Source organism: Larus michahellis, chromosome 1 (assembly GCF_964199755.1).
Source record: "Larus michahellis chromosome 1, bLarMic1.1, whole genome shotgun sequence".
In the NCBI taxonomy this organism is placed as follows: Eukaryota; Metazoa; Chordata; class Aves; order Charadriiformes; family Laridae; genus Larus; species Larus michahellis.
This window is the reverse complement of record NC_133896.1, coordinates 40,510,114-40,535,842: the sequence shown is the minus strand read 5'-3', so window position 1 is coordinate 40,535,842 and position 25,729 is coordinate 40,510,114. Positions and strand designations below refer to the sequence as shown.

Sequence of the window (25,729 nt, the reverse complement as noted above, 5' to 3'; positions counted from 1 at the left end):
AGGCAAAAAAAAGAAGCTTTTGCTGGAGAGGAAAAGAAAACATCCTCAAAAAGAACAGAATAAACCCAATATCTTAACACTGAAGCACCAGTTTTTTCCTGAAAGGCACTTTGATTTCTCTTTTTTATCCCTTAAGCCTTTGTGTTTTCAACTCATTCACTTTAGCCAGCCACCACAAGATCTCTCTCCTTGTAGAGCACTTTGTATGGCAGCAAGACTGTCGAGGTATTTGATAGCATGAAATCATGGTTTATGACGCCTCTCCAACAATACTGACTGGCTCATGCTCAAAGTCCCACATGAAGCATTACAAGTATAATGAAAACTGCAGAACCATGGTTTGGGAAGGAAAGAAAAACAAGTTACCCCTTTGAATATTAATCGCTTTATGTAGTCGACATTTAAAATTCTTCCTTCAGAATCCATATTCTTAGCCCATTCTTCAGCTGACACAGGCTCTCTTCTAGTAACTTCAGGCTGTTTTCCTAGATCGATCTGAAACATATGCAAACATGTTATATGAATGATGTGCTTCAGTAGTTTTAAACAACTGCACAAATAGTACTAAGCTTGCCGCTTGCTTATATTCAGTGCGGCTACATTGTCATATGTGCGTACCTCAGTTAGCAATTCTACGGATCTAAGGCTGTGTCCACATTAGCAAGTAGTGTGGACCAAGGCAAGCACATCTTTAGAGCAAGACACTGTGCTGAGGAACTGGGTATGTATGTTAGTATTTCAGATTTTGGAGGAGGATACACACGTGTTTTAAATCACCTTCTACCCTCACAAACACCTCTGAACTAGCTTCCCATGGACTAAAAGCCTCTAGGCAACTAGAAATGTATTAGTATGTGCAACACAGCAAACAAGGACAAAAGGGAGCTTCACTTCAAAAGCACATTCCTGATACACGCTAGCACATCTTAAAAGAGAACTGAAAAACTACTTGGGTTCAGAGATGTTATGCCCACGCAGACTGCACAGTATGGCTGAAAGATCCATTTAAGTACACCGCCTGTCACGGTTTGGGCTGGACTGACCACTGAAGCAAACAACAGACACTCTTCCCCACCTCTCTCTCCAAGGAGAGGAGAGAGAGAAAAGGAGACTTATGAGTTTAGAAAAAAAACTGCCTTTAAAAAAAAAACTCAAAAAACAAGACTATATGTGCTTTCAGAACTCTTAACACACAACAAAGTTCCACAGTCTGTGGTTAGTCTCTCTCAGTTCCCAAATTGCACATTTAAGCACAGCAGAATTCAGACAGTAATCCCCTACTTTCAAAACATATTTTGGTGATGGCAACCACCAAGTCAATTTGTGTTTCAACTCTTCAGAAGTCTAAGGCATTTGCCAGATTAAGATATATAGGTCCGTAGTATTTTAAATATGTAGCATTTGTTACGCTTTTTCTCATTGGTAAATTAACTGATTAAGTGCTGGGCAGCCAGTTCTTACAATTACATAGTTCATACACCTACTGCTAAGTTATTAAAATTATTTTGAACTCAAGAAAAAAAATAACATTCAAAACAGTTTAACATGCTAAAAACATGTTAGCTGCTTAAATAGTAATCACAAGCATTTAAAAATAAATCTTTTTCACCAATCTGTAAAAGACCCCAACAGGAGCCCACACAAAGTGATTCATGATTCAATTGCAAGCTCATTCTAGCTTTATTTCAATTCATACATAAATCCATACATTTATACACCCTAGACATTAATCATACAATTAAATACTTTCTTTTAATCTTCTTAGCCCTCTTAAAACAAATTGAAATGTTAAAGTGATAAGCCAAGAAAGTTGGTTATTAACCTGTATACCCCAATTTTACTTAATACAGCTCTATCTGACCACAGCGGAAACACTAAAAACAAAATGGGTCACTTTTCAGGGTACTGACACTAAGATAATATTCTCATTTCAGTAATGACAAACTTTCTTTCAAAGCAAAACTCCTATTTGCAGGCATAAAAATTCCATATTCTAGAAGTAGCTGATAATGATCTTACTCTTCTGAATAAACGGTAGGGCAGCATACGCCACAATCGCCAACCATAAACAGTATAACTCACCAAGCCTCAAGTCCTACCATTCCTTTAAAGGTGTGCATAAACAGAATCAGTGCATCCATATCGATTTATACACTCACTCGTGTAATGACTTCAAATCCTGGTTCTTCCTGCTGATTTATCTTTAGCCCTGGAATAGCATCATTGAGAAAATCTGCCATTTCGGATGGTGGTCGCCTTTGAGTTGAAGGGTCACTTAAACGGAAACTGTCAAAAATATAGTTTGTGACTTTGGAAAATCTTCCCATTGTTACTGTGTATGGATCCTTCTTCAATTTCTGTGTTATAACAAGAAAAACAAGTAAAATACAAAAGGCCTCAGATTATTTGGAATTCTTGTACTCAAAGGAGGCAAAACAACACGGAGAGTATCGTAGCTCTCAACATAATTGAGGTTTCATGTATCAGTAGTTTCATACAGTACATTCAGTACTGTACATTCATATGTTATGTGATTAAAAAAAGATATCTTAAGTATTAAGATAATACTACTGATTGATTTGAAAGACTGCATAGGAGTGTACTCAGTAAGCCTGACCTACGTATAAAAGTGGATCAGATCTACTGTTTGCTTTACAGCAATTAATGCCTCAAAAAGTCTTCCTTATGCCTAGCTTCTTTACCTTCATAGAAAAAAACACCTTGAATCATCATGTACTCTGTTAGGAATCTCACACAAAACTTGATTTGACAACTAAATCCAGAAACAAATGTTATTCACTCATGAAGATTTTCTTTAATTAAACAAATCAGTGGGTCAAAACTCTGGCTCATTCAAGTCAGTGGAAATTCTGCAGCTGACTTTCATGAGTCCACAAACCCCACCACATGATAAGCAGTTTTAACATTAAAAAGAGCATTTAGCTCTTTGCTGCTGTATTTCCAGCATCCCTTCAAAACTGTCAGAAAACATCAAGGAAAAGAACGTTTAGTCAAGGAAAATTTATAAAATTCTGATTAATGCATTTTGATAACTCCTAAAATTTTTTCGTTCTTCCCCTCTCTAAAACTATCTGTACCCAAATGTAGAGTCACAGACAACACTAACGTGAATATGTTTGAAATACTGCCACAGGGAAGTTAAGAAATTAGAACATAGAAAGTGTTATAAGCCTCCAGAAACGTATAACCTCCTTATAAACTTATAAGTTTCTATAGTAAGCATTTGCTTTAGGATACAGTCAATGCTACTACAATGGCAATCATTCAGGGAATATTTGTGTGACACAGTACAGTGGGTTTTTTTAATAAGTGTCTTCAGAATAAAAAAATTCAAAGATAATACATACTTGTAATAAGCCATATGATGGTTCATCAAAGAGATTTTCAAAAGACTGAGACAAAGACTTGTTCTGAGAATTCACAAGAAGAATCCGTTTATCCTGTGGAGATCTGAAAAAAGTTAAAAAGGGCTTCTATAAGTACCACCAGTTCTTCCTGAAAACATTTTTAGAACATCTACTGTTTTCTTAAATCACATTTCAGGTTTTGTGCACAGAAAGTATGTTTGATGCAAGATTGCTCTTAGTTCTTGGCACAAGTTCACAAGCTAACACACTACAAAAATGGGACTTTCATTTTTCACGAGATTAGTCATCATCATATTAATTCTGAATTGTACTCTTTCATTCTTTGAAAAATCATAATGCTTTTGAGAAGTTATTCTAGAAGCTAACTTTTGTCACCCACATGTAAACAAAGTTTTCTTCAACTATAGTTTTATATATATGACAACAGACAAAAAAAAAGATGACACAGGAAAGGAAATTTTGTGAGACACGGTCAGCCTCAACACAGATACACTGAAACTCCTTTAACATAAGAGGACATGAAAAGAGCCCATGTCACCATATACAGTTAAGGATTTCTTTCTACTAAATGGTAAATCTTACATGAAGGCACCCTGTGAAACATTACATTAAGGAATACAAACTGCTTTTCAACGTATAGAAGCAGATCAACAAATTTCTAACCAACAGTATTACAACAGCTACTGTCAGAATAATTCTAAAATTCATACTGATCGGAGCTTAAAAAACACCACAGCCATTGTATTGCCAAACAGAACCATCTTATCTCAGTACAGCCCTGCAAATGTGTTTCTGTGTAGAGTCCAAAAGCTAAATGAACACAAACTGATTTGGCCTAACTCACTGTATTTGTACACTCTTGTTCTTTAATATAGCATTTGCTTCTCTGACAGGCGTGCACAGGCAGATGAAAGTGCTAACAACAAGGATAGAGGAACCACGCTGCTTCTAGCATGTGATTTGTTCTTTTGCTCTCACCCCCCCCATCCCATCTTCTCCCATCCTCTGCCACAGACACCTCTTCAATTCATTAACCAGCTCCTGAATCACCAATTTACAGCTCAATGTGACAGAAGAGAACAGCTCGGAAGCCAGACTGACATTCCAGCTTCAGAGTTGGTGGCCAGGCAGAGGGAAGCCAAGCACTTCGCCATCTGACTCTAATCTATCACACAGACTTACATTTATAAAATACCTCTCTACAGCTCTCTCCCAAAGTTCAAATCCACTATTTCTAGTCTTTGAAAGAAAAATTACTTTTATTTTTATGAGTACCTGCATCATCTACCAGGTTATTAAAGTTAAAGATAAGAACTTTAATAAGCCTTATCTCTCCTCCATTCCAACAGGACAGGACACTGTTAACACCGACGGATATGAAATGCAACAAGAGATCTCATTTTGAGACAGCCAGACACCACTGTCATAGTTCTGAGGCAGCAACAGTTAATGAAGTTCAACTGGCTTTGGCTAAAAAACAGAGCAGGGGCAAAGGCTGAGTCATGTATTTTGTTTTCCTTAACCAAAAGAACAAAAACTTTGTACCATATCTCCATTTTAATTAAACATTCTCTCTGGACAGGCAGTTGGGTATCAACAGCTACTTCAGTAATGTTCTCAACAAATTTGAGAGCTAGACACTTTATTAAACACTTACTCATAATACTGCAAGTTAGACAGTGTCATCCCTACCTGCAGTGTTTTCTCAATATTAGACTGGTGCCTCCAAACTAGGAAGCACACAATCTTTAAAGCAACAAACTACAAATATTTTGTTCAAATTTACTCACTTTACACACATTCATCACACACAGTGACATGACATTTTATAAGGAATGGTGTTAAGGGAAGGGCAAAAACTTTTGAGGTAATAGGAACAGAGGAAGAAAATACCCATGACAGAAAGATATTTTAGAGAAAAGCTAAACTTTCTGCCTTAACATCAATATCCCATATATTATAAACTAGAGGTTGGGATAATAAGTAATTATGCTGCCAAGTATTTGCTGATGACATCCAGAAAGCTGAGTAAACATCTTTTCCTAAAAGAGGTTGTGAGCTTAGATATATCATGTACTAAAGCATAAATAACCATCAGGAAACAACTTACATGGCCTATTTGCTCTTTTTGCTCTCCTTAAAAAAATAATCATCTTAATTCATGACTAGACCACAGAAAAGAATTTGGTGCCAGAAGCAAAATTTAACTGGAAGAGAGGAATTTAAGTAAGAAAACCAAAACTGGAAGTTCCTGCTAGCTCAACGCTTAACTTCATTCACATTTTATTTCCATATCTGTCTTAGCTTTCTAAAAAGTTTTAAAGTTCCCAAAGTATCTGCTGTTGCATTCGTCAATGCTGAGAACTCTTCGAGGTGGCAATACTAAGCAGCTCAGCCTGTCCTGAATGCTTGAACATCACCTCAAGTTTCCCTTAGCAGGGAACTCATCTGATAAGCATTCCTGGACCTCCCAGTGCACAGCTGCTGGGTCAGACTGCACAAACCCTACGCCGCTGCCTTCTTGTAAATTCAGACACATGAGGACATGACTGCCTCTCTTCACACAGTTTCTTCCCCACCTAACAGCTATTGCTTTGCATTGTCCCAAGAAAAATGTCCATCACCTGGCAAGAGGCTACAAAGGGCAAAAACTAAGCATCCACTGGGTCAAATAAAGGAAGAATGGTAAGCACCCACTCACTCACCGCAGACTACCTGAAAGAGACAAGAGTTTGGAACAGGACCCAAAATCACTACCCATTTCATTTTCATTCAGTGACTCACCAATGAGCATTAATTTTATATAGCAGTGTGAAATATGATTTTTACAGCACATGACTCAATAAAACTGGAAATAACACCTGTTAATAACACAAACTGCCTAACACCATGTGCAGTAAAAAACTGACAACCAAATGCTGGACAAAGCCTAGATGTTTGACTTACAGGAGCTTAGGTGTCCAACTTTATAAAATGATTTAAGATACTCTGGTATGTTAGTTTAGATTCCTGGGTGTTGGGTTTTTTTCCCCCAAAGCTTTCAACCATGAAGTCAAAAGATACAAAAAACCTCCCTGAATATGAAAATACAAAACAACTTGTTACATAGCAAAGCAGTATCTTCTTGTAAATATTTTATGCCTTTGAGCAAAAAAATATTAAATATAAAATAAGCTTAGTCCTGGTGTCTCAACATTAAATACATCGAACTCCAAAATTAATGGAAGTATAACTACAGATCTGTAGTTGCAGTACTGCATTTTAATTATCAACTTTTCTGTTGCGTATTGCTTTTCATATGTGTATATATACATAGAATCACTGAATCACAGAATCTTCATGGTTGGAAAGGACCCTTAAGATCATCGAGTCCAAACAAACAACCTACAATCTGTGCCCTTCAGAGCATGCCCTGAAGTGCCACATCTAGACATTTCTTAAATACCTCTAGGGATGGTGACTCAACCACCTCCCTGGGCAGGCTCCTCCAGTGCCTGACCACTCTTTCAGTAAAGTAATTCCTCCTAATATCTAATCGAAACCTCCCCTGCCCCAACTTCAGACCATTTCCTCTGGTCCTGTCATTATTCACCTGGGAGAAGAGGCCAACACCCACCTCTCTCCAACCTCCTTTCAGGTAGCTGTAGAGGGCAATGAGGTCTCCCCTCAGCCTCCTCTTCTCCAAGTTAAACATGCCCAGCTCCCTCAGCCTCTCCTCATATGACCTGGTCTCCAGACCCCTCACCAGCCTGGCAGCTCTCCTCTGGACACGCTCCAGCACTTCAATGTCCCTCTTGTACAGAGGGGCCCAGAACTGAACACAGCACGCGAGGTGAGGCCTCACCAGTGCCCAGTACAGAGGCACCATCATCCCTGCTCCTGCTGGCCACACTATTCCTGATACAAGCCAGAATGCTGTTGGCCTTCTTGGCCACCTGGGCACACTGCTGGCTCATGTTAAGCTGGTCGTCCACCAGCACCCCCAGGTCCTTCTCTGCTGGGCAGCTTTCCAGCCACTCTTCCCCAAGCCTGTAGCATTGCTTGGGGTTGATGTGACCGAAATGCAGGACCCGGCACTTGGCCTTATTAAACCTCATACAGTTGGCCTTGGCCCATCGATCCAGCCTGTCCAGGTCCCTCTGTAGAGCCTTCCTACCCTCAAGCAGATCAACACTCCCACCTAGTTTGGTGTTGTCTGCAAACTTACTGAGGGTGCACTCAATCCCCTCATCCACATCATTGATAAAATATTAAACAAAACTGGCTCCAAAACTGAGCCCTGAGGGACACCACTGGTGACCGGCCACCAAGAGGATTTCACCCCATTTGTCACAACTCTCTGGGCACGGCCATCCAGCCCCTTTTTAACCCAGCGAAGAGTACACTTGTCTATGCCATGATTCGCCAGCTTCTCCAGGAGAATGCTGTGGGGGACGGTGTCAAAGGCCTTACCAAAGTCCAGACAGACAACGTCCACAGCCTTCCCCCCATCCAGAAGGCGGGTCACATGGTCATAGAAAGAGATCAGGTTGGTTAAGCTGGACTTCCCCTTCCTAAACCCATGCTGCCTGGCCCTGATCCCTTGGCTGCCCTGCACTTGCCGTGAGAGCTCACTCAAGATGATCCTCTCCGTGATCTTTCCTGGTACCGAGGTCAGGCTGACAGGCCTGTAGTTCCCCGGATCCTCCTTCCGACCCTTCCTGTAGATGGGCGTGATATTAACCACCCTCCAGTCATCTGGCACCTCCCCTGTTGACCAGGATTGTTGATAAATGATGGAGAGAGGCTTGGTGAGCTCTCCTGCCAGCTCCCTGAGTACTCTTGGGTGGATCCCATCCGGCCCCATAGACTTATGTACATCTAGGTGCAGAAGCAGATCATTGACTACTTCCTCCTGGATTATGGGTGGGCTGTTCTGCTCTCCATCCTTACCTTCCAGCTCAGGAGGCTGAGCACCCTGGGGATAGCTGGTCTGACTATTGAAGACGGAGGCAAAGAAGGCATTAAGTATCTCAGCCTTCTCCTTGGCCTTGGTTGCAACTTTCCCCCCCGCATCCAGTAAGGGATGGAGATTCTCCCCGGCTTTCTTTTTGTTGATGTATTTAGAAAAGCTTTTTTTGTTGTCCTTAATGTTAGTGGCCAAGCTGAGCTCCAGCTGGGCTTTTGCCTTCCTAATTTTCTCTCTGTATAACCTAATGAGATCTCTGTACTCCTCCTGAGTTGCCTGTCCCTTCTTCCAAAGGCAGTAAAGCCTCCCTTTATTCCTAAGTCCCATCAGAAGTTCCTTATTCATCCAGACTGGCCATTTTCCCCGCCCTTTAGACTTGCGACACTTGGGGACAGCCTGCTCCTGGGCCTTTAAGATTTCATTCTTGAAGAGCGTCCAGCCTTCCTGGACCTCTTTGCCCTTCAGGACTGTCTCCCAAGGGACTCTCTCAACCAGTGTCCTGAACAAGTCAAAGTCCGCCCTCCGGAAGTCCAAGGTGGAGGTTTTGCTAACCCCTCTCGTTACATCGCTACGAATTGAAAACTTGACCATTTCATGATCACTAAACCCAAGACGACCTCCGACCACCACATCTCCCACTGGTCCTTCTCTGTTTGTGAGCAGTAGGTCTAGCAAGGCACCTCCCCTGGTAGGCTCACCTACCAGTTGTGTCAGGAAGTTATCTTCCAGGCACTCGAGGAACCTCCTAGCCTGCCTGCTCTCTGCTGTGTTATATTTCCAGCAGATACCCAGCAGGTTGAAGTCCACAACCAGAACAAGGGCTGGCGATTGCGAGACTTCAGCCAGCTGCTTATAAAATACTTCATCTGTCTCCTCATCCTGGCCAGGTGGTCTGTAGCATACTCCCAGCACAACATCTCCCTTATTTGCCTTTCCCTTCAACCTTACCCATAAACACTTGACTTTATCATCACTGGAATCTATCTGTATACAATCAAAACACTCCCTAAAGTACAGAGCCACGCCCCCACCTCTCCTCCCTTGCCTATCCCTTCTGAAGAGCTTATAGCCTTTCATCGCAGCATTCCAGTCGTGACAGTCATCCCACCACGTTTCCGTGATGGCAACTACATCATAGATGTCCTGCTGCACAATGGCTTCCAGCTCATCCTGTTTGTTGCCTGTGCTACGTGCATTCATGTAGACGCACTTGAGCTGGGCTACTGATCTCACCCCCATCCTTGGCCCTTTATCCCTAGGCTCATTACTAGTGGGCCTGGTTTTATCCCCTTCCCCCTTCGATACCAGTTTAAAGCCCTGTCCATGAGCCTTGCTAACTCTTGGCTTAATATCCTTTTCCCATTTTGGGATAGGGTTTTCCCATTCTTAGCAAGCAGGCCCAGTGTCCTGTAGATCAAACTATGATCACTGAACCCAAAGCCCTACTCGTAGCACCAGTTTTGGAGCCAGGTGTTGATCCATCCAATTTTCTTGTTCACCCATTCGCAAGTCCCCAAAGCTGGAAGGGCAGAGGAGAACACCATTTGTGCTCCCGAACCCCTGACAAGCTGTCCCAAGGCCCTGAAATCTTTCTTCATTGCTCTCAGACTTTTACTCTCCAGCTCTTCACTGTCTGCCTGTAAGATCAAAAGAGGGTAATAATCTGAGGGCTGTATCAGGCCAGGAAGCTTCCTGGCTATATCCTTAACACGGGCCCCAGGGAGGCAACAGACCTCCCTATGGGAAGGGTCCAGCCTGCATATGGGACCCTCAGTTCCCCTCAGAATGGAACCCCCTATGACTATGGCCCTCCTCCTGCTCTTCACAGAAGCAGTCTTAATGCGTGGAGCTGGCTGCTTTGGCGACTCCCTGGATAGGGCTTTATCAGTATCCTTAGTTCCCTCCTCATCTACCTCCAGAGGCCCATATCTGTTCTGTATGGGCACCTGGGGGGGATGGGGGGTCTGGAGGGGGCTCTCCTGCTGCTGTGAGCAGGTACCCACTTCCATTCCCCCCCATCCTCTCCTAGTTCCCCTCCTTCTGCCTGGTGACAAGAGGGCAGGGGATCCTCTCTCTCTCATGGAGCCTCCTCCTGCTGCTTTTTCCCTAAGGATGGCAGGATGTGCCTCCACCAATCAATCTCCCTTTCACACTCCCGAATGCTCCTCAGTCTTTCCACTTCCTCCTTAAGCTCAGCCACCATGCACATATATAGTCAAATAAACTTTTTTAGTAGCAATTAAAAAACCCAGTAGCATGAACTCATTAGTTCTAAATTGCTTTTCTTAAAGCCTCAAATGGACTAACTGTAAAGAAGGCATAAGGGAGAATCTTCATGTAAAATTTTAAAGTTTCTAGTTGATAGTTAATCACATGAACAAAGTTTTGATTAAGTCAATGCAAACCAGTTTGCTACACTATCAAATGCACTCACTAGGCCTACTTAAAACTTCGTCCTGTTCACGAAATACACGTTATGGGAATCAGTTAGAAAATTTGAAATACATTGACACAGTAGATAGGGTATAAAGCTTTCATCGACTCACTATACAACACAGCTGTTTTCCTAGTGTTTACTACATACGTCACCCCAAAAACCTGCCCTAGCCTACCAGCAACTAGTCAGAAGATATCAACAAATAGGTAAACACGAAACAGTACGCTCAAAAAGGAAAAATTTCCCTGGGGGGAAGGGGAGGGAGGCAGGGGGATGGCAGGATGACCGTATTCCCCTGTGCCTGCAGAAGTAGTGAAATTAGGAAACGAAATGAAAAAGGAGATTTAACGAAGAACTCAAAGGAAACCTAGAGGAAAAAACTCAGGTTTTAAGATGAAGTTGTCATCCAGGGTTTCCTAATCTACAGCTGTACAGAGAATATTCTTACTTACCCCTTTATCTTGTTCCCCTATAGCCTTCTCTTTTTTTCTTCTTGAATTTTCCCCTTAAAAAGCTTGCATATAATGCTACAGCCAGTACCATTTCACCAACTGGTCACACTGACCATGCTACTTTCTCCAAGCAGTTGAAAACTTCTGATTATCACCAGCTCCAACACCACATCTTGACACTGTCAAAGCCTTTCACAAATCAGTATTACTGAGCAACGGCCTTCCCTACTCAAAGGCAAATCTGACCTCATTGATCCTACCAACATGAGAAGAGCCCTCTATAAGGATTCCCACAGCCATTTCACTATCCACCTTCAAATCTGTCATCAGAATATTAGGTTGCAAGTGATGATCACAAAACACTTCTGAAAACAGAATACCTGTTACACTGATGTTACACATGTTACAGGTGTATCCGTTACCCTTCAATGTTTCTTCATGCTCTACCTGCTCTTATTTACCGTGTTGCCGTCTTAAATTATACTTATGCCTAAATAGGGAGAGCAGAACATCTTATTTTATTCTGCATATGCTGATCAAAAAGGCTTTTATCCAAGTGAAAAACTTGGAGGTAACACAATACAAATACAAAACAAAAGCCAAGTATTTAACACCACAATAGAGTTTCACTATTTTTACATTCAGAAAGTTGATCTGAAGAGTAAAGATCAAGTGTGAAACACTCCCCACCACAAGAAACTACAGGGGAACAGAATTCTGGGGGAAAACTTTTATATACAAGTTGATTTAGGTGCTATAAGTTCCCTACACACTGATGTCAATACTCAGATATTTCACATAAGGTAGAAGATTTTAACACAAATTTTAACACAAATTATCCCATTTAATAGAAGTGGTTCATGAAGGATTTAACTTTACACTGAGTGTTCATGAGGCACTTCTGTACCCACTAGAGGGAGCTACTGAGGTATTACAGAGCTAATAACACTTCAACAGATTCTAGATGAGCTCATAAATTGATCCAACAATTTTAAAACTTCAACCTACGTTCCAAATGCGTATATAAAATTATCATTTCTGGCACCTTGAAAATTGATTCTACTAATTAAAAAAAGGGGGAGCAATAATACATTAGGAAGCGTTAATCTGAAATTCATTACAAAATTTAAAAAGTAAACCAATAACCCATATTTAAATCAGAAATCAGAGTTGCCCGATACTTACTCATTCAGCACAACATGCTTTTCAAGGCATTTAATCAATAGTTTGCTATTTCCACGATGAAAGTGAAGAGCTGGAAGCTTCACATCGTCCTTCAGACAGAACACCAAATAAGACCATCCCATGCCTTCTTTGTTTTGTTTGATTGACTTCAGATCTGTCAAACTGAACAGGAACGACCACTTGCTTTCACCATTTGCATGAGTTGCAGCATCTTAAAAACAAAATTACCACATGATTTTAGTTTGACTTCTAATGTTAGAAATTAAAAATGCATCATATCTGCCACTGTTCCTAAAAAACAAATCCAAACCCAAAACGCAGCATTTGTTCCGATAATAAAATGCATCCCATAACTACTTTAACTGCTATTTCTGGATTTTGCTTTGTGCCTCCTTTTTTCTACAGACTTCTAAAATAACAAAGAAGTCCATCAGACTGCTCCCCTAAAGCTGTGCCTACAGTTTAATAAAAGTGATGCAGCAGTTAAACATACAACTGCTGTATCAAATTCCAGCAGCAAGCTGATTCCTACCAGCATCTCCACCAAGTACTACTACTTAAACTAAATGTAACATACATTACAATACTGTATGCTATGTATCACACACAGTATTAGCCATGTGTTGCAAGACTACTAACAAAGGGAGAAGGAATTGAAAGTCTTTCCACCCACCCCTCTCTCCCATACTGTGCAAGCAGGCATACACTCTGCGCAAGACTGTATATGTTTAAAGGGAAGGGATTAAATTTTACTTTACCACAGGATACAAAATTGCCAGCACGCCTGGAGGAAATCTGGCAAACCCCCTGGCCTGCCCCTATCAAGTTATAGCAACTGCAAATAAGAAACAAGCGGCAAAAACAATCTAAATCACTAGCACTCACTGACACCAACTTGGATGAAGATGTACTGACACCTAAAGAAAAAAATCGACACAAACCAGTGACATAATAGACCATCCCTATGCCTGACAGAGATGCTGGTTTTAGCTTTATATCATGCTAGTACTAAAAGCTCCTCCTCAAACACAGCATTCTAGGAGCAAGAACTGTGCTTTACCCAAATTTACCATTCATAATCTTAAATCCCAACCCTGCACTCATATATGACATAGATGACACTAGAAACTATCACAGATATGGTGAAACAAGCACAATGGTTCCCAGTTACAGGCTGAGAAATAATACACGGAAAATAGGTATTATAAAGAAAAACACTGCTGTAGAATCAAGAAAAAAAAAAGATTACTTGAGAATCAACGTCCTTCCTTCCCTACTTTTTTTTTTTTACAACATATCTACTGAGACACTATAACAAAATGATGTAGCTATAAAATTATTTTACTAAAGTAAAAAAGACTCTATAAAAAGACCCATGTACCACATAACTGTACATTCCATCTCCCCCTGCTGTTGCAGTGTGGAAAAGCATTTGAGTAGTAAACCACTTATTTTTTCATTTTCCTTTCTAACACAACATTTAGTTCCAATTCCATTTGTTTGAAAGAATGCAAGAGCCCAAAGCAGATAAAACTGCTACATCATATAACGATCATCACAGCAAGGAGGCAGACGGCAGCTATTCCATTGTGAATTTTTTTCCACACCCAGAGATTCACCTCTTACCACAAATGACTCTCAGCCTTTCAATTCCTAATATAAACCATTTTACTGTATGTAAAAGGCAATTCTTCAGTTACAAGTTATCATAAACAAAAACAAAGAACCCCACACTCATTTTTTAAGTACCTCCATTCGAATGAGGTTTCTTTTTAAAAGAGACTGTGGTGACCATGTCCCATTCTGCTTCATAACTACTTGGACGGTCTGCTCCTCGGGAACATTTTTCTTTAGGAGTGTGAGTCCACTCCACAACAGAACTGGAATCCTAAGAAGAAAAAAAGTGACTATCAAAAAACACAAGGCATGAAAGGCTCGTTTCTCAGATTCAATAAGAAGAATTAGCATCTTCATTTTCACAGGTTAAAAGAATCTGTAGTATTAAAATCCTAAGAAACATGAAACAGTTCAACCCAGGAAATTTTGACTTAAGACTAATAAAAGAGGTTTTACTTAATAAATTCAACATGATACTAAAATATTCTAGCTTTTCTTGCAGACTCTACCAACATAACAAATTATTTAAATGTAAAACTTAATTATCTTTTCTTTACTCACATCCTTTAATGCTGCTTAAATACCACATAGCACTGGATCTTGGAACCTCCATAGACTTCTATTTTTATTTTGCATTAGAACAGTACCTCTTTGTTTTGAGTCTAATTATGAAGAGTGAATCACCAGACTACAACATAGTAGATGCAAGGGGACCAGTGACCATGATACAATCATTTGGTGTTTACTATTCATAGAGATAGTCCCCTTCTATTTTATATATGAACCAAGTTAAAACTAAATACAGTCACCTACACATGTATCCCAATAACCTCAACTGGGCTGCAGTTCACAAATATGATTCCTACATACAGCTATTAATACCAACAATAATCACATAACTAGATTTTGCTTCCAGTTATGAGATCACCTACACATAAGTTAACACAAAATAAAATCTCTGGAGAAACAGAATGAAGAACACTGATAACTAACAAGCATACCTTTCCAGCACAGAGGATATTAGAAGTATCCAAAGTATCATCCACTGGTTTCCAGTCTACTATTACTTCATTTTCCTACAATAAAACAATCATAAAACATTCCAGTACTACACAAAGCACGTACAAAGAACTTACACATATATAAAAAAAATGATGCAGACCATGTCAAACATTATGTGGCACTTGTTCATTTATGAAATCCTATACTTAAAAAGACATTTAAGATTTGCCAAACATGTTACGTGCTTTGTCAACAAATATATGAAGTTTCTGTAACTGTATTAGGCAAATACCTTTTCTATGACACGTAGTACTCCTGGTATTAAACTGTCCTGGTCATCATTTTTTCCGCAGGATGAATGGATGAAAACACCTTCTTGCTCATATACAACCTATAACAAAGCAGGTAATGAAACAAAACCCAAGATTTAAAAATTGTTTCTCTCTCCTGTGGTACTCATTATCATTTTGACTCAGTTACATAAGTTGAAGTGAGCACTTCTACCTTATTAGGGGTTTTGTTACCTTTCCTTCCTCCCTACCCCCAAGATCCAAGTCTTTCACTCACTTAAATCAAGAAACAATGGAAAACAGAACTTGTTAAATTTACTCTAAGTAATATAGCAACTATTATTACTTCACTTGTAAATCACAAAGAATGCTTTCAACACCTACTATTTTTTTAAAATCAGCAGGCAGAGGGGTTCATATGGAAATACTACACATCTTTTAAAACATTAAAAAGCTTTCTTACTTAGTCTGCCTTCCCCCACTAACCATCTAAGTATGTTGAAATTATAACCTTAGTTTGAATTAAAAATGGATGAACTCTACCAAAATTGCAGCCTTAGATTAAACAATGGTGCAATCCTACATTCAGGGTGAATGGCAAAGGTTCCATTTCAAAGGCAGAATATGTGACAATCCGATAAGAGAGGCTTGTAGGAGTACACGCTGCCAACATAACTTTTGCATTTAAGCATTTACAAAACTGTTCACAGTATTCTGATCATGCTCTGAAAAAAAAAGAAAATCTGAGAGTTCTTGTCTGTCAAAATTCATCAGGCTCTTCAAAGCTACATGCTATACATACTCTTAAAAGCTCTATAAACAATGTAAATGGGTTCCGTTTTAAACAACTCTCTAAAAGAAGACTGAAAAAGTCCCTAATATACCAAACTTAGATTTTGTGGAACTGAAATACATCAAATAGTTGTGGGGGTTTTTTTTTATAACCATGTTAATTTTCAAACCAAGCTGCAAATACTGCCTTAAGAAATACATATCTTTAAAGGCAAAGCCTAATAATTCTTAACTAATCAGAGACACATACTATATTTCTTTGGTAATGAAATATTAGTATCTCTTTTTCCCCAAATTATTTGTTTGTCAGATTTTTAAAATCAACACATCTGCAGTCAGGCCAGTAAACTAAAAGTTTAGGTGTGAAAGCTTAACTAGCCAGACGAGAATACAGAGCTTAAAAATAGCAATAAAATCCAGTTAACTCATCCTTTCTGTTGTAGATTTACGTCTTAAATTTCTCTTCCCTTTACACAAGCAAGAAATTCCTAAAGTGTCCTGTTTGATCACAGAAATATAATTTGGAAGAGACCTCTAGAGGTCACTTAGTATAATCTCCCTCTTGAATGATTATTAACATGAAGTTGCCTTTCAAATACTGGAAGCCTTCTTTCCTCTTCTCTATTACAGCTTTTTCTTTTTCCTATAAAAAAAAAAATCCTCCATTTCTACCAAATACCTGTTTTTAAATTCAGTCCCTGTTTAAAAAGGGTAACTTTGGAATTTATTTAGATTTTACCTTCTAGATAGTTGGACCTGACTATCACTACAACTAGTGAGAAGTATGAACAAAAGTGAACAATCACTGGGATAGCAGTTCCAGAAAAAAAGTATTTGTATCAGAATTACACTGGCAGAAGTGGATTTCTGCCAAGAATGTTATTAAGTACCACAAAATATACCATCTCAGTCTAGAAGGTATACTAATAATAATTTTTATTATTTTCCATCTATTAATCTCTCAGAAAGACAAACATTTCCTTTCACAGGAAAAGGGAATGTATTCCCAACGCCACAGTTGTCATGCAACTGAAAAATTCTCCATTGGTCTGCGTAACAGATCCAGCTCCCCGCCCCATGCTCCACCAAAACCAGCAACAAAACCAAAGAAGCGGGAACATGCGCAGAAGTTTGGAGAGCATCTATAAAAAAAGAGGACTTCTCACAGTGCAGCTTATTTCACTTCTACTGTTCTTCAAGAGAAAAACTTCAAGTTTGAAAAGACAGAAGGCCAAGCCGCTGGGATTTATTTTTATCCAATAACAGGTGCAATCTTGTATATTTTTTTCCAACTGTTATCAAGTATTTAATAATAAAAAATTGCACTTTTTAAGCTCAGTTACAGCATTGAACAAAAAAACTTGACTCTCCAGTCACACATAGATGGGAATCTAGAAGATGAAAAAATGTAACTAGTTTGAAGACAGACACAGCATTCATCTTACAAAAGATTATCTAGAAAGTGATTTAACAGCTTATTCTACTGCAAAACATTTTGGAAGTTACACATCTTTGAATTATCTGAAATATTGAGCTGTTCCGTTTAGCAGCACTTTGTAAGGTAACTGAATTTGAATAAGCTGATTTTGAGAATATGATTTTACAGTGGTAGCACCTGAAGATTATTTACACTGGGTGGCTGTATTTCACACAATGTTCTTAGCATGCTGAAAATTCAAAAATGCTACTAAGTATTCCTATAGCACCTTAGAGTAAAATGCAGTTTGTGATAGACTTTTGTTTGCTGGTATTACAGCACTGGCAAGCTATTAATCAATTCAAAGAGGGAAAGTAACATTAAATTACACATACAAGTACTAAGGAAAGTATCAAGCTGAAAGACAGTATTCCAATAGTTAGATCTGAGTAAAAAACATCCATCAGTAGACAACTGCTATAACACTGTGTAGCTGAACCCCACACACCATGTGGCCCACAAAGGTATTTACTCAGTGCCTCCACAGCCAGGCAAACGTCTGGTCCATCAGCACACATGGAAAATTGATATTTCAAAACCAGGCAACAGCAGTATACACTGCCACTTGCCAAACAGCAGATTACAGCAGAACACATAAGATGAGTATCTTGAAACAAGATGTGGGAGAACAGACAGCAAATGATGGAGGACAATTAGAAGCATTACTAAAGTACTAAGTACTTGTGTAAGGCATGCATGCAAAATCTATGTAGTGAGATCCTGGTACATATGGAGACTTCAGAAGGAACGAGATAGGAGCAGCGCAGGATAATGAGCCCGTTGCCCCCTTATTAGCAGTTAAAGTAACTACAACCCTGCAAACCCTACCAAAACCAGCACCAGTATTACTTGTCGACACCCCCTGCATAAGAAAGTAACCCAATCTTCTTAAATCTTGGTAACTTTTTGGCTTCAGTGTCAGAGGTGTGTGATCTAGAAAGGCCTCATTATCCACTGTGTGGAAAGAATTCAAGAGTTTTAAGAACGCCATCCATTCAGTTAGTTGATTATGCTTCTTGCCTTACGAGACAGAAAAACAAGCTACTGGCTCACCTTGTTTTTGTACTATTCATTATTTTACATATTTCATCATGGTCTTGTTTTCAAGGGTGAGAAGTAGGTGGAGTCAAGCTCAATCTTTCATTTGCTTTTTGTATGATAACAGTCATCCCTCTTCCTCTAAGTCTACACAATATTAAGACGACCATCATGAAAAAAGACAAGTTCATGTTAATAAGTGTACACCACAGGTGACTAGATAAGTCGATACATCCCTACAATTTTAACTAAAATCTGAAGGTATTCCTCACCCTAATGTTATAGCCCTTCTACTCATCCACCCACTAAGAAACCTGTGCTCTGCACAGTCAACTGACTGGTCACAGAAACAGAACCTCAGGGAAGAAAAGCAGCATACGTTGCTTAGATGCTTGAGGCCAGAAAAGCTGTCCAGCTACACAAGGCCTAACTACAGATCTAAACAACAGTAGTTTTGGTTTCTTCTATATCTATTTGCAGACACTTGAACTGTCCACAGAGATGCATGTTCCTCAGGTTTAAATACATGCATAAAAGCCAGACCCTGCTAATCCCACAACACCACCACAAATGAAAAAAATAACAGAAGTGTTTGTCAAAGGCACACACCAACACAACCAAAGCAAATTAAGATGTAATGTGACAGGAGCTAAACAACATTGAAAACTACTTGATTTCAAACAAATTTTCATTCTGTCTTGTAGCCGTACATATATCAGGATTACTCAAAAGTTTTCAGACATCTTGCTAGGTTAAAGCTAGTTCTGTACAAAACAGTTTTCAGATTTATCCATCTATGGTATCCTTAAGTTTCTCGAATGCTTCAAATCATAAGCATGACTACCTAAAGAAACTTATCATTGTAAAAGCACTCAGTTGGCAACTTATTTCTACCAAAAAAAAATATGGAGAAAGTAGCAAAAAAAAGTTTGTATGATTTAAGTATTATTTTAATAATCTCAAAATTTCAAGTCTGAAATAACACGTGCCTGAGAAGCTCATGTTCATATGTATTTCCTGCTTGCCAAGCAAGTCCATGCTTGCAGTCTGCAAGAACGACTTACACATTTATTTTTTCCAGTTCTACAGAATGAAAACAAGACCCATTGCCTATTTGATTCAGAATGCTACCAAAAAGCTAAAAATTGATGCAAGAGTTTCCGAGTGACACCAAGCCACCTTGACCTGTTGTTCCCCCTCCCCATACAGAAGTCAAAGGCAAATTCACAATTCATTGTAATCAGTCACTAAAAGCACTGTGCCACACAGAGACCACAGCTATTCCATCTCATAGACTGACAGAGCATCTGTAAAAATAGGGAACCACAGCACAAAATTCAGGAAAGCTGCACAAAGGAATACCTGTCTACTCATCTACTATAAAAAGCAGAGGGAAGCTGCAGGATGTAGGCTCAGTTTACATGTCATGGCATATGCTAGTTAAGGTACTGGAAAACTGTTCAAGTATTTATACTCCCTGTCCAGCAGAAAGTAACTTTCTGAAGTCCCACTGTTGTCCCAGTAACATTTTCTGAGAAATAAATGTTAAGAATACATTCTTAATACTGTAAGGACACAGCATGGACAATTCGTGTCTTCGACTTATTATGCTGCTTACAATGGGCAGTCATCACGCAATGTTTGTAGCTTATTATTTCCAGGGACATACAAGCACAGAAGGCTCAGCATACCACATCAACAATTACAACATATGCCAAAACACAAGCAAAGTTTTGGGATTAAATGCTTGCCATCTGATGGCAATTTACAGCCCTGTGCTACCAGCTAGCAAGAGATGACAACACTGCACCCAAAGACAATGTGGTCCAGCAACGAAAAAGGAGAGCTAGGATCTAGACCTACCATGAAATAGGGTGGTCCTGCCCTCCTCACCCATGTTTTTCCCACCCTGCCTGTGCTGGGCACCTACATACTAGTTGATGTCATGTGCACTGATCATTCATACCTTACACTCTTGCTCTTACCTGTCACAAACCAACAACCTGCCAAAAGCAGGACATTTGAGAGAATGGAGAAGCACTGCAACTGTCCCAGCTGGTTAACTAGTCCCATCCTCCAGAAACTCCACAATCTCTCCCCATGTTCTTGTCTAACTCACTCTCCTTTTCTGCCAGAGAGTATAGCTCAGGGCCAGCATCACTCTGCCAAGATGCCATCCAGCTTCTCACGACAGATGCAGCTTGCAGCACTTATACAGCGAATCAGCCACTGCTCTGGGGTCATTAAGTAATTATGGCACTGTGCAAATCCTGATCCTAGCAACTTTTCAATAGCAGGGTTTTTTGCCTCATATTAGAGAATCAGGTAAAGGACCTCACTGTGGATTGAACAGTTGAAGCAGCAAGCAGGTGTGCTCATAAGAAAAGTGACTGAATAAGAAAGTCTGAATGCTCCACAGACTACAAATTAAGGAAAAATGGGTCTGGTCTGCAAATGTTAACAACAGATAGAGCAGCTGTGCAGCATCTTATTTTCAGATTCTGACTGAAGGTAAACAGAACAAAAGATGCAACACAGTAAGGAAACAACTACAGGCCAATAAAATAAATTCAATTTAGGCAATCGTTGCCCTGAGAGACCTTACATCCCCAAAAGAAAGCGTATTAGTTCAGAGCTATGCTTTAAGTTAGAAGAAACAAAACTCAATTTAAAAGTCTGTATTATGCTGCTTTAATTTCCATCTCCCTCTTTGGAACAGCTGAGGTTTCCCCAGAGCTTATTCACACATCCACTGCTAAACTGTGACTGGATACGTCAAACTACCTACTACATCAATAGTCTGCTTTCAGTGGCCAGATAGCAGCACATTTGAGTACTCTGCAGAGTACCAAACTAACCTTACTTAATCAACGTGGCCTTCTGCTCCACTGACGATATCCTACATATCCTGGCATTTGAATTTTAATAAAAGTATAAAGCCATATCCTCATATGTCTCTTTTTTGCTGACTCTATGGCTCAACCTTCTTCTCAAGACAGTAAAATTTCACCCCCTGCTCGTCTTAAAAGACTAAAAGTCCTACAAACATCAAGTTTCTAAGCAGGGGAAAAAAATTCCTCGTATATTGTTCATGTTGTGACAAATATGAGAAAACTCACAACATCAGAAACCACATATCATAAGAAAGATCTCCTGCTTGACAACAGTAAGTTTTTCAAGTCTGCCTTTGGTGCAGTGAAGATTTCTTGAACCACAAAGTATTTCTGCTATTTACGCAACAATAGTGGGATATCAGTGGAAATACAAGTCTATTCAGGGTACCGAGAGTAAGAGCTTGAGGTGGTAACAGACTATTTCTACTGTGAACACTTCTGCAAGAGAAATCTAGTGAACAGAAAACAGAAAGAATAAACGGAACTTTCCAAATTATGAGTGAACTGCTTCTGTTCTGAAGGCTTCTGTTCACAAAGAAAACCTGTGAAGTACAAAATATTCAGAAAGGATTATTATTCTGTATATAGTAAATGATGGAGGCTGAAAAAAGTTATAATGAAGATTTTAAATCAAGTGCTTAACAAAATGGCACAACAATACATCGTATAGGAGTCTCTATGCCCCCAAATTTAACTAGTAGAACGTACAAGATGACACTGCCTACATCACAGACTATATATACATCTAAAATAATCCACTATATCTGTGACAAGAAACTACTTGAAGGATGCAAAGCCAATTTTAACAGACTGTATTTTAAACCTCTTTGCTGGTCCCAGCAACAAAACTCAACAGCAAGCACACACCCCACTCCCTAACACTACAGCATTTACAATATTGTTCAGTACTAGCTACAGTGCCACTCAAACACTTCTAGTTGCTGAACTGGCCAAACATCTGAGGTTAGACCTGATGTTTAGTCATTTAAAGCTCTGAAGCTTTAAATTCACAAGCAAGGGCATAGGCAAGTGAAAAATAACTTCTCTGACAGCCCATGTGCCAATTGGTAATTTGAGAAAGATCTAACAGCCCATGCGCTGAAGATACTCTGAACTCCAAGAGCGTAAAACAAAAATCGTTACTGTCTTTAGACCTGCTGTAATAATAGCCTACGCACCAAGAGACTAAAATTGAAGTTTGTCCTCCTCCCCATACACAGCTTTTTACCTTATTTTCTAATATGGTTTTCTGTTATAAGGCTTCCAGAGTCGATTCTTCGAAATAAGGAAAGTAAACTGCTACTTGTTAAACAACACAAAGAGAGAAAATATACCTGCTTTCATGCATAATGTCAAAAGCACTGAAAACAAAAAGCCTTACTGCCAAGCTATTTGCAGAAACCAGAGACAATATGAAATAGCCGAGCTATGAATCCACTGGTATTAATGATGTCTGGGAAATAAAAAAAAAAAAAAATATAGAGAAGGGGAAGGCAAACAGGGTAAAAATATAATAGAAACCACAACCTTATATGGTTTGCTGAAACAGCATTTCATGAAAGCTGAGACAATGCAGGCTATCCCAGCTACTTAATATATTGCCGTGTGCATTCCATGGGAATTACTTTGTGCAATATTTTGCAGAAAAGAAGATATACATTAAAATACATTACTTTCATGTCATAAGATCTGCCAAGTGAGACTAAAGCACCCCACAGACTAACACCTACTAGTCTCTAAGAAATCTACCACCTGAAACACCTCATTACAACACTGCATAGCCAGAAAAAAAAGTGCAGTTAATTTAGGACACCCATAGCTTGGAAACTCATGAAAGTGCAAAATGCCCTAAGTGAGAATGTTGGGTCTGTACCAACTTATACTGTGTTTATTCCACCTGGAGTGAAATTTCACTAGTTTGTGAGCCCTTCTAAAATCCTGCTGCCATCCAAAGGAACAATTTGTGATCAAATGTGCTCCAATAGAAAACCAACCCAGACAAAAATAAGTACACACAGGCTTTTTTATAGTATTTCAGCTTGCTAACTCAAATCACTGAGAGATCAATGAGTACAGAATCCAAGAAAAGAGAAGCGCAACACACAGGTGGGGAGAGCTACAGAAGGATGGAACTGCTCCTACTGAGAGCAGTGAAACTTCAAACCAGCCCAGCCACTTCATGAAGTTTGAGAAAACACAACTACCGTTTTTTCCTCTGTATTAACAGAGACATGGCAAAGAATGTTACTGCATTAGAAGTTGCGTTAACAAGTTGCATTAGTATTGTGGACATGGAATAACTGAAATGGAGTTTTGCAATGTCTTAGAGATTTAGTTGCAAGCTAACAGACTCTTTTTTTTTTTAAACAGCAAATATATAGCAAATTTCCAAACAAAAATTTCCCTGAACAGTTTCAGCCTGTCATATAAACTATGATAATACAGATGCTTTCAGGAAAAACTTCCTGAAGAAGATCCTGACACAAACCTATGTGAAAAAAAAAATCAAATGCTGCAAAACAAAAATATTTACCATCATCCAATAAACTGCTGGACTGAGCTTAAAATGGACAAAACCAGAAAAGTAACTTTCCTCTATATACATGAAAAACAGATGTGCATAGCTAGTAACAGCTGGGAGGACAGTATGGCTGTCTTTACATTTACAGCACCTAACAGGAGTAATAAAACTTTATTTTTAAGTTGTAACAACTTCAGCTGAACAAATTGCCTGCTCCACCAGTTCTGTTGAAACAGACATGACAAAGCAGCACAAGTGAGATACCGTCTAAACTTTCCTGCTAGCTAAATGCACTCCTCAGCTGAAAGAGTCATTTGCTGCCATATGCTGGAAAAGTGAAACTGAAGACTATCACACTCTAACGCCGGCTACATACAGTCAGACACTACACTGAGATTTTAAATCCTAGATAAAGGATCCATGTGACCAGGAGCCCAGCATTATCAAGTAACACCTTTAGAAACGGAGTCATGGAATAAAAATATTTCTACAATAAAGCCATAGGGACCCAGCTCGGGTCTGTCGGTGGGGGAGGAGGGAGGCAGAGATGGTTGCCAATACCTTTCCTCCTGTGACCTCAAACCAGCCGGACATTTGAATCCTTGTCAAGCTCTACTGTTTCATTCAGGAACACTCGGGCAAGGCTCGGCGGCATGTGAAAACCTTTACATTACCAAATATACCCGACCGACAAGGCTTTCTATCCATGCCGGGGCAGGCACCCGCGCACCACCGGCGCGCAGGCCAGGGGAAAGGCCAGTGACGCCTCCGAGCCCCGCAGGGACAAGCGGCCACGTAGCCGGGACAAGCCTCGTCCCTCCGGCTCGGCCCCAGAGCCTGCTCAGCAGAGGCCGGCCCCGGGGCTGCCCGCCTCCCGCGCACAGCGGCCTCTTCCCACACCGGAGCCGGCTCTCCGTGGGACGCGGACCGGGCCGGGCGGGAGGCGCCGCGAGGTGCCGCCGTACCCGCCCCGGGCACGGCCCGAGTCCCACCCGCCGACGGCGACCCTGTTCCCGCACTCCACGCAGAGGGCCCACGGCCACCCGCCACCGCCAAGCCCGCCAGGGGGCGGGGACGGCCCACGTCTGCAGAGCCCCGCGGCCCCGTAAGGAGACCCCGCACCCCTGGGGAGGACAGGCCCCCGCCCGGCCACACGCAGCGGCCCAGCCGCCCCTTCCAGCGGCTCCCGCCAAGCGGGGCGACACCAGCGCCGGACGCGGCGGGGACACCCCGAGGGGAGACACCGGCAGCCATCGCCGCCCGGGCCCAGCCCGCCCCCCCGTTACCTTGCCGCTCGGAGGCGCCGCCATGTTGCCTACGAGTGTTTATGATGACGTTGCGCTCTTCACGTGCTTCCCCCGCCGCTCCACAACAACACCCGTCAGCCCCTCGGCGGGGCGGGGCGGGGCGGGGCGGGGCGGCGCGGCGCGGCGCAGCGCAGGCGCACTCGCGCCCGCGCACGCACCCACCCGCCCGAGGCGCGGCGGCCGGCGACGCGCGTGAACGGCCGGGCCCAGCTGGGGGGCGGGGCCCCAGTCACGGGGGGCGGGGCCAAGAGGGAAAGCACCGCCCCCCGGCGCGCGGCGGCCTGCGCGAGCGGTGGCGGCCTCTTTACCTCAGGGGGGCGCCGGCAGGAAAGAGGAGAAAATGGCGGGTTTATTCCTTTTTCTTTTTTTCCTAAAAACTG

The 25,729-nt window shown here is 40.9% G+C and overlaps 1 protein-coding gene across 1 annotated transcript in view; it reads right to left on the bottom strand.

Moving 5' to 3' along the window:
* Positions 1-25,524, bottom strand: part of TBC1D15 (TBC1 domain family member 15) — a 40,495-nt gene extending 14,971 nt beyond the window's left edge. The window contains exons 1-8 of the mRNA XM_074573377.1: positions 25,329-25,524; positions 15,323-15,421; positions 15,030-15,104; positions 14,161-14,299; positions 12,412-12,622; positions 3,369-3,471; positions 2,160-2,357; positions 367-495 (exon numbers count right to left, since the gene is read on the bottom strand). Of these exons, the coding sequence (XP_074429478.1) occupies positions 367-495; positions 2,160-2,357; positions 3,369-3,471; positions 12,412-12,622; positions 14,161-14,299; positions 15,030-15,104; positions 15,323-15,421; positions 25,329-25,352 (978 nt within the window). The 5' untranslated portion in view covers positions 25,353-25,524. The remainder of the gene's footprint in view (positions 1-366; positions 496-2,159; positions 2,358-3,368; positions 3,472-12,411; positions 12,623-14,160; positions 14,300-15,029; positions 15,105-15,322; positions 15,422-25,328) is intronic.
* Positions 25,525-25,729: the final 205 nt, after the last annotated feature.